The sequence below is a fragment of the Lissotriton vulgaris genome, chromosome 5 (assembly GCF_964263255.1).
Source record: "Lissotriton vulgaris chromosome 5, aLisVul1.2, whole genome shotgun sequence".
NCBI lineage: Eukaryota > Metazoa > Chordata > Amphibia > Caudata > Salamandridae > Lissotriton > Lissotriton vulgaris.
The window spans coordinates 44,595,480-44,610,221 of NC_141693.1; the positions used below are offsets into that span (position 1 = coordinate 44,595,480).

The following is a 14,742-nucleotide window of genomic DNA, read 5'->3' on the forward strand; positions in this document are numbered from 1 at the left end:
ATATTGCCTAGAAATATATTAACAGTTTAAGAAATCAGAACTGAAATTTGAGGTCGTTTTTGAGAGTTCAAAGAATACAAAATACATTTTTATTGTTTTCTTGCTTAAGACCATACCAAAAGAAAAGCACACCAATGTTATATTGTTTTCCTCTCCATTCTTTACAAAATTGAGATGTATTGACCTCCCTTTATGTGTTCTACAGTTTTCTTGTGAAGGCTTCCAATCCTGTCTTTTGATTATGTAAGACACTTCCTCTTTGTGAACATATTTTTCATTTGCAATCTGAATTGGTATGAGCCCCTGTCTGTCTTAGAAATGCATTGCCTATATATCTAAAATAAAAATTTCCATAACCTAGTAAACTTGGCATTTATCAGGCTTGTTGTACAAGACCTTCCTCCTGGTCACCTACACCATATACGAGGAGAACACAAGGAGCTGTAATTTACAGTGTGGAGATAATGGAAACTATTAAACATTATTATAAACTGGCAAATGCTCCACCCAGTCAATATTGTCCTACCCTCCGACTTAGAAGTGATTCCCATAGTTGAGAACCTTGGTCTAGTGCCTGCCTGTCATTGGGCCATCCTGTCATAGTTTGCCGTATTTAGAGAGTAGCTGTATTTAGAAAATGTATCTTCTCAGAAGATTCATGCGAGACATCACAGTCCACAAAACGTAAATCCACTCATAGCTCAGTACACAGAGTAAAAACTCCATACATCATATAGAAAGTTATTTTTATTTAACAAACTTCACCTTTTGGAGGTATTTATTTAAATCAAAAAATTCTCATGAGCAGGTTAAATAAATTAATTACCTCTCTGTAGAGTACTCTATCTTCAGTTTAAAAATCACTCAGGAGATGCACTGAAGAATTAGGATTTTTTCCAATTAGGAACAGCAGCTCCACCCTGTCAATCTTGTCCTACCCTCTGACTTAGAAGTGATTCCCATAGTTGAAAACCTTGGTCTAGTGCATGCCTGTCATTGGGCCATCCTGTCATAGTTAGCCATATTTAGAGAGTAGCTGTATTTAGAAAATGTTTCTTCTCGGAAGATTCATGCGAGACATCACAGCCCACAAAACGTAAATCCACTCATAGCTCAGTACATAAAATAACAACTCCATATGTCTTATAGACAGGTTTTTTTATTTAACAAACTTCACCTTCTGGAGGTATTTATTTAAATCATAAAATTCTCATGAGCAGGTTAAATAAACTAATTACCTCGCTGTAGAGTACTCTATCTTCAGTTTAACAATCACTCAGGAGATGCACTGAAGAATTACGATGTTTTTCTAATTAGGAACAGAAGCAATCCACCAGGGAAGCCAAGGCCATAACAATTGATGAGTTATGAGGCTTTTATGCCACATATCAACCCAATAAATTAAGAGATGCATAGAGAGTGTTGTAAGTATTTAATTCTTTAAATGCCCACACCGAAAAGATATTAACCAATGTTGAGCATTGATGGCCATTGCAGAGTTGTCCATGACACTCACAGTAATTAAAAATACACAAGGATAGTCGTACATTGCTTTCTGTGTCTGCTGTATGGAGATAAGGTACCTATATCTAGAAGTAACAATGTCTCTGCAGTGCCAAAGCTCAAGCTCTGTAATGTTCAAATCATCAAAGTACTACTTTACCTATAGGACTGTAAACATGCACAGTGTGAGAACCCATCATGACAAACACGTAGAACCAACTCTCTTCTAAGGTGCAAGGAATGAGTTTGTCTGGCTAAGCACAGACCGAGATGTAAACGTTACTGCTCCAGAATCTCTTTCCAACTTTGAAAACTCTTTTTATTTACCCACAGGCTTCCTGCAGTGATAGCTAATAGGTCCGTCAGTAACAGCCCAGTGGCTTAAAGGTGTTAGAGGATGTGTCAGGAACACTATGACTATTCACGTTCAGACATTTCTATTTTAAATCATGTTGTCCTTTCAGACTCCAGTAATTCAACTTTTGGGCATTTTTCAATCTTTACTATTTCCTTTATAGAATGTGTGATGTTATAAAGCTGTTTAGGAATTCTAGAAATGTCAGCACCATAGGTACCTGCTAACCAGGAATGTCTATGAATGTTAACTATATTCTATCCCTATGATAAATGAGTTGGCACATGTCCTGCCATTCTTGTCGTGTTCAATTCTTGCTTTCAAATCTTAAAATCCTGTAATTGCTTACAAAATAAAAAGTAGGATAAGATAAAAAATGCAAGTAGTGTACAATAGAATATCAGATATCATATCGTAGAAAGAGAGAGCCTTCCAGACATAGCTATAGAGGCAAATGTTAATCCCGTGTGTAGCCCAATCCTCAGTTGGACGCGACAGAGGGGGGAAATACCTTACAGCTGGTCAGTGTTTATGTTCCTTTAACCTACATGCTTCTTTTTCATGACAGGAAATAGCTAACTTGTTATTTTATAAATAAATCCTAAGGATGTTGGGTGAATCAGCCTAGAATCTCAGACTCAATTTACTATTTTATGCTTAAGCAAAGATAGTATAAATAAAGCATAAGGCAGTTTGGATAGTGAGGACACAATAAAAATGTTAGAATGTTCCTTGCTGTTTTCGATGTGCAAAAATTGCATTATTGTATTTATTTTTATATTCTGTTTTAGTATTATTCATATTTTATGGTTTAGGTTAGAAGTTTATTATACATATTTTGAATTATATTTCCTATTCTTAGTGGCTTTAAATGTGATATTCATATATTAATCAGGTGTTAGAGATCCACTGTGTCCCTGACCTCTTCTTGTGTGCTTTATTAATCCCAGTAGGTACCTATTATGAAGAATTGCTCAGTGTTTCAAATATAAATTGCAGTACAAAGTGATTTCTAATTCATGCTGGCACTTTGACTGAGTTCTTGCACCTGGAGGTGAGACATGAGAAGGATATGACTCTATGGCAGAGGAGAGGCCATGGAGAATGCTGCATCTCCGGAGACTGAGTGACATTTGTAATGATTTAGCACCCACACACCTCTAGGCTTGTATAATTTAAAACCCTAATCTGGTTTATGCCTTTGGGCATTGCATAATGCTGCTGTGTTTATTAGCTGACTTGATGCCAAGTATTTCAGGATTTACATTTCAATCCAACTTTAAGTATAGGATTTCCTTCCTGCTCAAGTTAGCTCAATAGCATCTTATAATGCTCAGATTTATCACACTTTACCACTGTTTTTGCTTCATGAAAGTGATGCAAAGCATTAACATTATTTTTCCATTATTTATTTCCTGTTAATATGAAGGTAATTTTTATGCACCAATGCAAAGTTTTTACACAGCTGAGAGTTGGTCACACAGTTGTTTTTTATGTAATATTCCAAATGCAGATTCAATTCTTCTGTTTAATTCAAATTGTCAAATGATGATTGTGTTGTGACATTTTCATCCCCATAATTTTTAACATTGTCATTATATTTGTGTGAATTGCTTGAATTTAGAGCATTACACTCTAGCACAGTTGTCAAAATATTCAAACGTGGAACATCTCTTTAATGGTTGCCTTTAAAATTCGGCAACCGTCTGTATTGAATCTCCACAAGTAACACATTTGTCGTTGCTATTTCAGACACTCTCCAGAAGGAAAAAGGTATGTGATATCGCATTAAAACAAGGGTAAGGGGAAGCACAAATCCAGTCAAGGTACAGTACTTTTGTTACACATCTTGTCTGAAGATTGTTACTCCCTGTCTTGCATCATTTGCTTTTCATGATGTTGGGAACTATATTTTGCTCTACAGAGGGGCTATGTTCTAGACTATGTCTCCTTTACACTAAAACAGAAGTGCACTACACAGTAAGAAAGCCATTTCCCAATCCACACAGCGGTAGAAAACACCAAGATTGTCACCAAGTGATTTCACTGCAATTAGACACGTCTACTCTATTTTCAAAACCCCCGGAAATGCTCATTATGAAATTCATAATCTATTATAGGCTATCTGAGCAGACATATCAAAAGAATTAATTTAAAAATAATTCTTTGGTTTTAAACAAAATAGTTTTGAGGTTTGAAAGGTTTCAACATATTGTATATCAGATATTTTTTAAGACATTTGTAATCTGCAATAAACGTATTACTTTTCAAAGACCCCTAACCAGAATAGTGCTAGGCAACTTGATGTCATATACTTTAAAAAAATTATCGAAATGATTAACCTCTTAAGTGCTGCGCCTATACCAGCGGCCGACGGCACCACTACCTCGGGAGTGCTGCCGTCGGCCGTTGGACGTTCCAACTGCACCTGCGCAATGGAACGTTCAGCACTGGAGCTGGACGTTCCAAAGCAGCTAAGGTGTTAAGGGATATTTTTTTATGTATAATGAATGTGAATGTGATAGGTCAGTTTGAAATGCATAAACTATGTATGACTATGCGAAACAATATATGTTATGGATATATGATATTTCAGACATTTTCCAAAAAGTAGTTGGAACACTTGGAAACACATTCCAGATAGTTAGTACTATCCTCTGTCAGTTGTCCTTAATCTGGTAACTTTCACCATCAGGCAATGTAGAAATAAAATGCACTTACTCAAAACAATATTAACCTTTACTTCTCTATATTTATCTGATAGGTGATTTAATTAAAGCAAGAGGTATGTATTTAAATTGAGCAATAATAAATGAATTTTATACAAAACAAAATCTAGTGAGTTCATAATGAATGTTTTTGTGTACACAGACAATCTCCAAAAAGAAAAAGGTGAGTGCTATAATTTACCTTTTAATATAGAAGCATTGGATGAATTATGATCTCTTCCAGTGGAATTTTGCTGCCAATGTACAGTGTAAATCCTCTATCCCAGTTCAAGCCTGGAAACTGTTTTTGTGGCATTGTAATCAGGAACTTTACTGGTTTGTTGTCTAAAGTTCTCAAAGTTTGAAATACTTCTTCCTTGATTCTCTGACTCTGGAATATTGCCTAGAAATATATTAACAGTTTAAGAAATCAGAACTGAAATTTGAGATTCGTTTTTGAGAGTTCAAAGAATACAAAATACATTTTTATTGTTTTCTTGCTTAAGATCATACCAAAAGAAAAGCACACCAATGTTATATTGTTTTCCTCTCCAGTCTTTACAAAATTGAGATGTATTGACCTCACTTTATGTGTTCTACAGTTTTCTTGTGAAAGCTTCCAATCCTGTCATTTGATTATGTAAGACACTTCCTCTTTGTGAATATATTTTCCATTTGCAATCTGAATTGGTCTGAGCCCTGTCTGTCTTAGAAATGCATTGCCTATGTATCTAAAATAAACATTTCCATAGCCTAGTAAACTTGGCATTTATCAGGCTTGTTGTACAAGACCTTCTTCCTGGTCACCTACAGCATATACGAGGAGAACACAAGGAGCTGTAATTTACAGTATGGAGATAATGGAAACTAATAAAAATTATTATAAACTGGCAAATGCTCCACCCTGTCAATCTTGTCCTACCCTCTGACTTAGAAGTGATTCCCATAGTTGAAAACCTTGGTCTAGTGCATGCCTGTCATTGGGCCATCCTGTCATAGTTAGCCATATTTAGAGAGTAGCTGTATTTAGAAAATGTTTCTTCTCGGAAGATTCATGCGAGACATCACAGTCCACAAAACGTAAATCCACTCATAGCTCAGTACATAAAATAACAACTCCATATGTCTTATAGACAGGTTTTTTTATTTAACAAACTTCACCTTCTGGAGGTATTTATTTAAATCATAAAATTCTCATGAGCAGGTTAAATAAACTAATTACCTCGCTGTAGAGTACTCTATCTTCAGTTTAACAATCACTCAGGAGATGCACTGAAGAATTAGGATGTTTTTCCAATTAGGAACAGCAGCCATCCACCAGGGAAGCCAAGGCCATTTCAATTGATGAGTTATGAGGCTTTTATGCCACATATCAACCCAATAAATTAAGACATGCATAGAGAGTGTTGTAAGTATTTAATTCTTTAAATGCCCACACCGAAAAGATAATAACCAACATTGAGCATTGATGGCCATTGCAGAGTTGTCAATGACACTCACAGTAATTAAAAATACACAAGGATAGTCGTACATTGCTTTCTGTGTCTGCTGTATGGAGATAATGTACCTATATCTAGAAGTGAAGTCTCAATGTGTCTGCAGTGCCAAAGCTCAAGCTCTGTAATGTTCAAATCATCAAAGTACAACTTTACCTATAGGACTGTAAACATGCACAGTGTGAGAACCCATCATGACAAACACGTAGAACCAACTCTCTTCTAAGGTGCAAGGAATGGGTTTGTCTGGCCAAGCACAGCCCAAGAGGTAAACGTTACTGCTCCAGAATCCCTTTCCAACTTCGAAAACTCTTTCTATTTACCTACAGGCTTCCTGCAGTGATAGCTAATAGGTCCGTCAGGAGCAGCCCAGTGGCTTAAAGGTGTTAGAGGATGTGTCAGGAACACTATGACTATTCACGTTCAGACATTTCTATTTTAAATCATGTTGTCCTTTCAGACTCTAGGAATTACATTTTTGGGCATTTTTCAATCTTTACTATTTCCTTTATAGAATGTGTGATGTTATAAGGCTGTTTAGGAATTCTAGAAATGTCAGCAGCATAGGTACCTGCTATCCAGGAATGTCTATGAATGTTAACTATATTCTATCTCTATGATAAATGAGTTGGCACATGTCCTGCCATTCTTGTTGTGTTCAATTCTTGCTTTCAAATCTTAAAATCCTGTAATTGCTCACAAAATAAAAAGTAGGATAAGATAAAAAATGCAAGTAGTGTACAATAGAATATCAGATATCATATTGTAGAAAGAGAGAGCCTTCCAGACATAGCTATAGAGGCAAATGTTAATCCCGTGTGTAGCCCAATCCTCAGTTGGACGCGACAGAGGGGGGAAAGACCTTACTGCTGGTCAGTGTTTATGTTCCTTTAACCTACATGCTTCTTTTTCATGACAGGAAATAGCTAACTTGTTATTTTATGAATAAAACTTAGGGATGTTGGGTGAATCAGCCTCGAATCTCAGACTCAATTTACTATTTAATGCTTAAGCAAAGATAGTATAAATAAAGCATAAGGCAGTTAGGATAGTGAAGACACAATAAAAATGTTAGAATTTTTCTTGCTGTTTTTGATGTGCAAAAATTGTATCTTTGTATTTATTTTTATATTCTGTTTTAGTACTATTCATATTTTATGGTTTAGGTTAGAAGTTTACTATAAATATTTTGAATTATATTTCCTATTCTTAGTGGCTTTAAATGTGATATTCATATTAGAGATCCACCGTGTCCCTGACCTCTTCTTGTGGGCTTGATTATTCCCAGTAGGTACTTATTATCAAGAATTGCTCAGTGTTTCAAATATAAATTGCAGTCCAAAGTGATTTCTAATTCATGCTGGCACTTTGACTGAGTTCTTGCACCTGGAGGTGAGACATGAGAAGGATGTGACTCTATGGCAGAGGAGAGGCCATGGAGAATGCTGCATCTCCGGAGACTAAGTGACATTTGTAATGATTTAGCACCCACACACCTCCAGCAGTGTATAATTTGAAACCCTAATCTGGATTATGCCTTTGGGCATTGCATAATGCTGCTGTGTTTATTAGCTGACTTGATGCCATGTATTTCAGGATTTACATTTCAATCCAACTTTAAGTATAGCATTTCCTTCCTGCTCAAGTTAGCTCAATAGCATCTTATAATGCTCAGATTTATCACACTTTACCACTGTTTTTGCTTCATGAAAGTGATGCAAAGCATTAAAATTATTTTTCCATTATTTATTTTCTGTTAATATGAATGTAATTTTTATGCACCAATGCAAAGTATTTACACAGCTGAGAGTTGGTCACACAGTTGTTTTTCATGTAATGTTCCAAATGCAGATTCAATTCTTCTGTTTAATTCAAATTGTCAAATGATGATTGTGTTGTGACATTTTCATCCTCATAATTTTTAACATTGTAATTATAGTTGTGTGAATTGCTTGAATTTAGAGCATTACACTCTAGCACAGTTGTCAAAATATTCAAACGTGGAACATCTCTTTAATGGTTGCCTCTAAAATTTGGCAACAGTCTGTATTGAATCTCCACAAGTAACTCATTTCTCGTTGCTATTTCAGACACTCTCCAGAAGGAAAAAGGTATGTGAAATCGCATTAAAACAAGGGTAAGGGCAAGCACAAATCCAGTCAAGGTAGAGTACTTCTGTTACACATCTTGTCTGAAGATTGTTACTCCCTGCCTTGCATCATTTGCTTTTCATGATGTTGGGAACTATATTTTGCTCTACAGAGGGGGCTATGTTCTAGACTATGTCTCCTTTATACTAAAACAGAAGTGCACTACACAGTAAGAAAGCCAATTCCCAATCCACACAGCAGTAGAAAACACCAAGATTGTCACCAAGTGATTTCACTGCAATTAGAAACGTCTACTCCATTTTCAAAACCCCCGGAAATGCTCATTATGAAATTCATAATCTATTATAGGCTATCTGAGCAGACATATCAAAAGAATTAATTTAAAAATAATTCTTTGGTTTTAAACGAAATAGTTTTGAGGTTTGAAAGATTTCAACATATTGTATATTAGATATTTTTTAAAACATTTGTAATCTGCAATAAACGTATTACTTTTCAAAGACCCCTAACCAGAATAGTGCTAGGCAACTTGATGTCATATACTTTAAAAAAATTATCGAAATGATTGAGGGATATTTTTTTTATGCATAATGAATGTGAATGTGATAGGTCAGTTTGAAATGCATAAACTATCTTTGACTATGCGAAACAGTATATGTTATGGATATATGATATTTCAGACATTTTCCAAAAAGTAGATGGAACACTTGGAAACACATTCCAGATAGTTAGTTCTACCCTCTGTCAGTTGTCCTTAATCTGGTAACTTTCACCATCAGGCAATGTAGAATAAAATGCACGTACTCAAAACAATATTAACCTTTACTTCTCTATATTTATCTGATAGGTGATTTAATTCAAGCAAGAGGTATGTATTTAAATTGAGCATTAATAAATGAATTTTATACAAAACAAAATCTAGTGAGTTGATAATGAATGTTTTTGTGTACACAGACAATCTCCAAAAAGAAAAAGGTGAGTGCTATAATTTACCTTTTAATATAGAAGCATTGGATGAATTATGATCTCTTCCAGTGGAATTTTGCTGCCACTGTACAGTGTAAATCCTCTATCCCAGTTCAAGCCTGGAAACTGTTTTGTGGCATTGTAATCAGGAACTTTACTGGTTTGTTGTCTAAAGTTCTCAAAGTTTGAAATACTTTTTCCTTGATTCTCTGACTCTGGAATATTGCCTAGAAATATATTAACAGTTTAAGAAATCAGAACTGAAATTTGAGATTCGTTTTTGAGAGTTCAAAGAATACAAAATAAATTTTTATTGTTTTCTTGCTTAAGATCATACCAAAAGAAAAGCACACCAATGTTATATTGTTTTCCTCTCCAGTCTTTACAAAATTGAGATGTATTGACCTCCCTTTATGTGTTCTACAGTTTTCTTGTGAAAGCTTCCAATCCTGTCATTTGATTATGTAAGACACTTCCTCTTTGTGAATATATTTTCCATTTGCAATCTGAATTGGTCTGAGCCCTGTCTGTCTTAGAAATGCATTGCCTATGTATCTAAAATAAACATTTCCATAACCTAGTAAACTTGGCATTTATCAGGCTTGTTGTACAAGACCTTCTTCCTGGTCACCTACAGCATATACGAGGAGAACAAAAGGAGCTGTAATTTACAGTGTGGAGATAATGGAAACTAATAAAAATTATTATAAACTGGCAAATGCTCCACCCTGTCAATCTTGTCCTACCCTCTGACTTAGAAGTGATTCCCATAGTTGAAAACCTTGGTCTAGTGCATGCCTGTCATTGGGCCATCCTGTCATAGTTAGCCATATTTAGAGAGTAGCTGTTTTTAGAAAATGTTTCTTCTCAGAAGATTCATGCGAGACATCACAGTCCACAAAACGTAAATCCACTCATAGCTCAGTACATAGAGTAACAACTCCATATGTCTTATAGACAGGTATTTCTATTTAACAAACTTCACTTTCTGGAGGTATTTATTTAAATCATAAAATTCTCATGAGCAGGTTAAATAAACTAATTACCTCGCTGTAGAGTACTCTATCTTCAGTTTAACAATCACTCAGGAGATGCACTGAAGAATTAGGATTTTTTCCAATTAGGAACAGCAGCCATCCACCAGGGAAGACAAGGCCATTTCAATTGGTGAGTTATGAGGCTTTTATGCCACATATCAACCCAATAAATTAAGACATGCATAGAGAGTGTTGTAAGTATTTAATTCTTTAAATGCCCACACCGAAAAGATAATAACCAACATTGAGCATTGATGGCCATTGCAGAGTTGTCAATGACACTCACAGTAATTAACAATACACAAGGATAGTCGTACATTGCTTTCTGTGTCTGCTGTATGGAGATAAGGTACCCATATCTAGAAGTGAAGTAACAATGTTTCTGCAGTGCCAAAGCTCAAGCTCTGTAATGTTCAAATCATCAAAGTACAACTTTACCTATAGGACTGTAAACATGCACAGTGTGAGAACCCATCATGACAAACACGTAGAACCAACTCTCTTCTAAGGTGCAAGGAATGGGTTTGTCTGGCCAAGCACAGCCCGAGAGGTAAACGTTACTGCTCCAGAATCCCTTTCCAACTTCGAAAACTCTTTTTATTTACCTACAGGCTTCCTGCAGTGATAGCTAATAGGCCCGTCAGGAACAGCCCAGTGGCTTAAAGGTGTTAGAGGATGTGTCAGGAACACTATGACTATTCACGTTCAGACATTTCTATTTTAAATCATGTTGTCCTTTCAGACTCTAGGAATTCAATTTTTGGGCATTTTTCAATCTTTACTATTTCCTTTATAGAATGAGTGATGTTATAAGGCTGTTTAGGAATTCTAGAAATGTCAGCACCATAGGTACCTGCTATCCAGGAATGTCTATGAATGTTAACTATATTCTATCTCTATGATAAATGAGTTGGTACATGTCCTGCCATTCTTGTTGTGTTCAATTCTTGCTTTCAAATCTTAAAATCCTGTAATTGCTTACAAAATAAAAAGTAGGATAAGATAAAAAATGCAATTAGTGTACAATAGAATATCAGATATCATATCGTAGAAAGAGAGAGCCTTCCAGACATAGCTATAGAGGCAAATGTTAATCCTGTGTGTAGCCCAATCCTCAGTTGGACGCGACAGAGGGGGGAAATACCTTACAGCTGGTCAGTGTTTATGTTCCTTTAACCTACATGCTTCTTTTTCATGACAGGAAATAGCTAACTTGTTATTTTATGAATAAAACTTAGGGATGTTGGGTGAAGCAGCCTAGAATCTCAGACTCAATTTACTATTTAATGCTTAAGCAAAGATAGTATAAATAAAGCATAAGGCAGTTAGGATAGTGAAGACACAATAAAAAATTTAGAATTTTTCTTGCTGTTTTTGATGCGCAAAAATTGTATCTTTGTATTTATTTTTATATTCTGTTTTAGTACTATTCATATTTTATGGTTTAGGTTAGAAGTTTACTATAAATATTTTGAATTATATTTCCTATTCTTAGTGGCTTTAAATGTGATATTCATATATGAATCAGGTGTTAGAGATCCACTGTGTCCCTGACCTCTTCTTGTGGGCTTTATTATTCCCAGTAGGTACTTATTATGAAGAATTGCTCAGTGTTTCAAATATAAATTGCAGTCCAAAGTGATTTCTAATTCATGCTGGCACTTTGACTGACTTCTTGCACCTGGAGGTGAGACATGAGAAGGATGTGACTCTATGGCAGAGGAGAGGCCATGGAGAATGCTGCATCTCCGGAGACTGAGTGACATTTGTAATGATTTAGCACCCACACACCTCTAGGATTGTATAATTTGAAACCCTAATCTGGATTATGCCTTTGGGCATTGCATAATGCTGCTGTGTTTATTAGCTGACTTGAAGCCAAGTATTTCCGGATTTACATTTCAATCCAACTTTAAGTATAGCATTTCCTTCCTGCTCAACTTAGCTCAATAGCATCTTATAATGCTCAGATTTATCACACTTTACCACTGTTTTAGCTTCATGAAAGTGATGCAAAGCATTACAATTATTTTTCCATTATTTATTTTCTGTTAATATGAATGTAATTTTTATGCACCAATGCAAAGTTTTTACACAGCTGAGAGTTGGTCACACAGTTGTTTTTCATGTAATGTTCCAAATGCAGATTCAATTCTTCTGTTTAATTCAAATTGTCAAATGATGATTGTGTTGTGACATTTTCATCCTCATAATTTTTAACATTGTAATTGTATTTGTGTGAATTGCTTGAATTTAGAGCATTACACTCTAGCACAGTTGTCAAAATATTCAAACGTGGAACATCTCTTTAATGGTTGCCTCTAAAATTTGGCAACAGTCTGTATTGAATCTCCACAAGTAACACATTTGTCGTTGCTATTTCAGACACTCTCCAGAAGGAAAAAGGTATGTGAAATCGCATTAAAACAAGGGTAAGGGCAAGCACAAATCCAGTCAAGGTAGAGTACTTCTGTTACACATCTTGTCTGAAGATTGTTACTCCCTGCCTTGCATCATTTGCTTTTTATGATGTTGGGAACTATATTTTGCTCTACAGAGGGGGCTATGTTCTAGACTATGTCTCCTTTATACTAAAACAGAAGTGCACTACCCAGTAAGAAAGCCAATTCCCAATCCACACAGCAGTAGAAAAAACCAAGATTGTCACCAAGTGATTTCACTGCAATTAGACACGTCTACTCCATTTTCAAAACCCCCGGAAATGCTCATTATGAAATTCATAATCTATTATAGGCTATCTGAGCAGACATATCAAAAGAATTAATTTCCAAATAATTCTTTGGTTTTAAACAAAATAGTTTTGAGGTTTGAAAGATTTCAACATATTGTATATTAGATATTTTTTAAGACATTTGTAATTTGCAATAAACGTATTACTTTTCAAAGAACCCTAACCAGAATAGTGCTAGGCAACTTGATGTCATATACTTTAAAAAAATTATAAAAATGATTGAGGGATATTTTTTTTATGCATAATGAATGTGAATGTGATAGGTCAGTTTGAAATGCATAAACTATCTTTGACTATGCGAAACAATATATGTTATGGATATATGATATTTCAGACATTTTCCAAAAAGTAGATGGAACACTTGGAAACACATTCCAGATAGTTAGTACTACCCTCTGTCAGTTGTCCTTAATCTGGTAACTTTCACCATCAGGCAATGTAGAAATAAAATGCACGTACTCAAATCAATATTAACCTTTACTTCTCTATATTTATCTGATAGGTGATTTAATTAAAGCAAGAGGTATGTATTTAAATTGAGCAATAATACATGAATTTTATACAAAACAAAATCTAGTGAGTTCATAATGAATGTTTTTGTGTACACAGACAATCTCCAAAAAGAAAAAGGTGAGTGCTATAATTTACCTTTTAATATAGAAGCATTGGATGAATTATGATCTCTTCCAGTGGCATTTTGCTGCCACTGTACAGAGTAAATCCTCTATCCCAGTTCAAGCCTGGAAACTGTTTTTGTGGCATTGTAATCAGGAACTTTACTGGTTTGTTGTCTAAAGTTCTCAAAGTTTGAAATACTTCTTCCTTGATTCTCTGACTCTGGAATATTGCCTAGAAATATATTAACAGTTTAAGAAGTCAGAACTGAAATTTGAGATTCGTTTTTGAGAGTTCAAAGAATACAAAATACATTTTTATTGTTTTCTTGCTTAAGATCATACCAAAAGAAAAGCACACCAATGTTATATTGTTTTCCTCTCCAGTCTTTACAAAATTGAGATGTATTGACCTCACTTTATGTGTTCTACAGTTTTCTTGTGAAAGCTTCCAATCCTGTCATTTGATTATGTAAGACACTTCCTCTTTGTGAATATATTTTCCATTTGCAATCTGAATTGGTCCGAGCCCTGTCTGTCTTAGAAATGCATTGCCTATGTATCTAAAATAAACATTTCCATAGCCTAGTAAACTTGGCATTTATCAGGCTTGTTGTACAAGTCCTTCTTCCTGGTCACCTACAGCATATACGAGGAGAACACTAGGAGCTGTAATTTACAGTGTGGAGATAATTGAAACTAATAAAAATTATTATAAACTGGCAAATGCTCCACCCTGTCAATCTTGTCCTACCCTCTGACTTAGAAGTGATTCCCATAGTTGAAAACCTTGGTCTAGTGCATGCCTGTCATTGGGCCATCCTGTCATAGTTAGCCATATTTAGAGAGTAGCAGTATTTAGAAAATGTTTCTTCTCGGAAGATTCATGCGAGACATCACAGTCCACAAAACGTAAATCCACTCATAGCTCAGTACATAAAATAACAACTCCATATGTCTTATAGACAGGTTTTTTTATTTAACAAACTTCACCTTCTGGAGGTATTTATTTAAATCATAAAATTCTCATGAGCAGGTTAAATAAACTAATTACCTCGCTGTAGAGTACTCTATCTTCAGTTTAACAATCACTCAGGAGATGCACTGAAGAATTAGGATGTTTTTCCAATTAGGAACAGCAGCCATCCACCAGGGAAGCCAAGGCCATTGCAATTGATGAGTTATGAGGCTTTTATGCCA

At 35.2% G+C, this 14,742-nt stretch overlaps 2 protein-coding genes across 2 annotated transcripts in view; both read left to right on the forward strand.

Moving 5' to 3' along the window:
• LOC147710093 (myelin-oligodendrocyte glycoprotein-like) overlaps positions 1-4,815 on the forward strand; it is a 250,517-nt gene extending 245,702 nt beyond the window's left edge. Inside the window, exons 8-10 of the mRNA XM_086920794.1 lie at positions 3,611-3,631; positions 4,623-4,643; positions 4,730-4,815. Coding sequence (XP_086776920.1) covers positions 3,611-3,631; positions 4,623-4,643; positions 4,730-4,800 — 113 coding nt within the window. The 3' untranslated portion in view covers positions 4,801-4,815. The remainder of the gene's footprint in view (positions 1-3,610; positions 3,632-4,622; positions 4,644-4,729) is intronic.
• Positions 4,816-13,515: 8,700 nt separating this feature from the next.
• The window catches only part of LOC147710094 (erythroid membrane-associated protein-like), a 205,561-nt gene continuing 204,334 nt past the window's right edge, over positions 13,516-14,742 (forward strand). The window contains exon 1 of the mRNA XM_086919314.1: positions 13,516-13,558. Coding sequence (XP_086775440.1) covers positions 13,516-13,558 — 43 coding nt within the window. The remainder of the gene's footprint in view (positions 13,559-14,742) is intronic.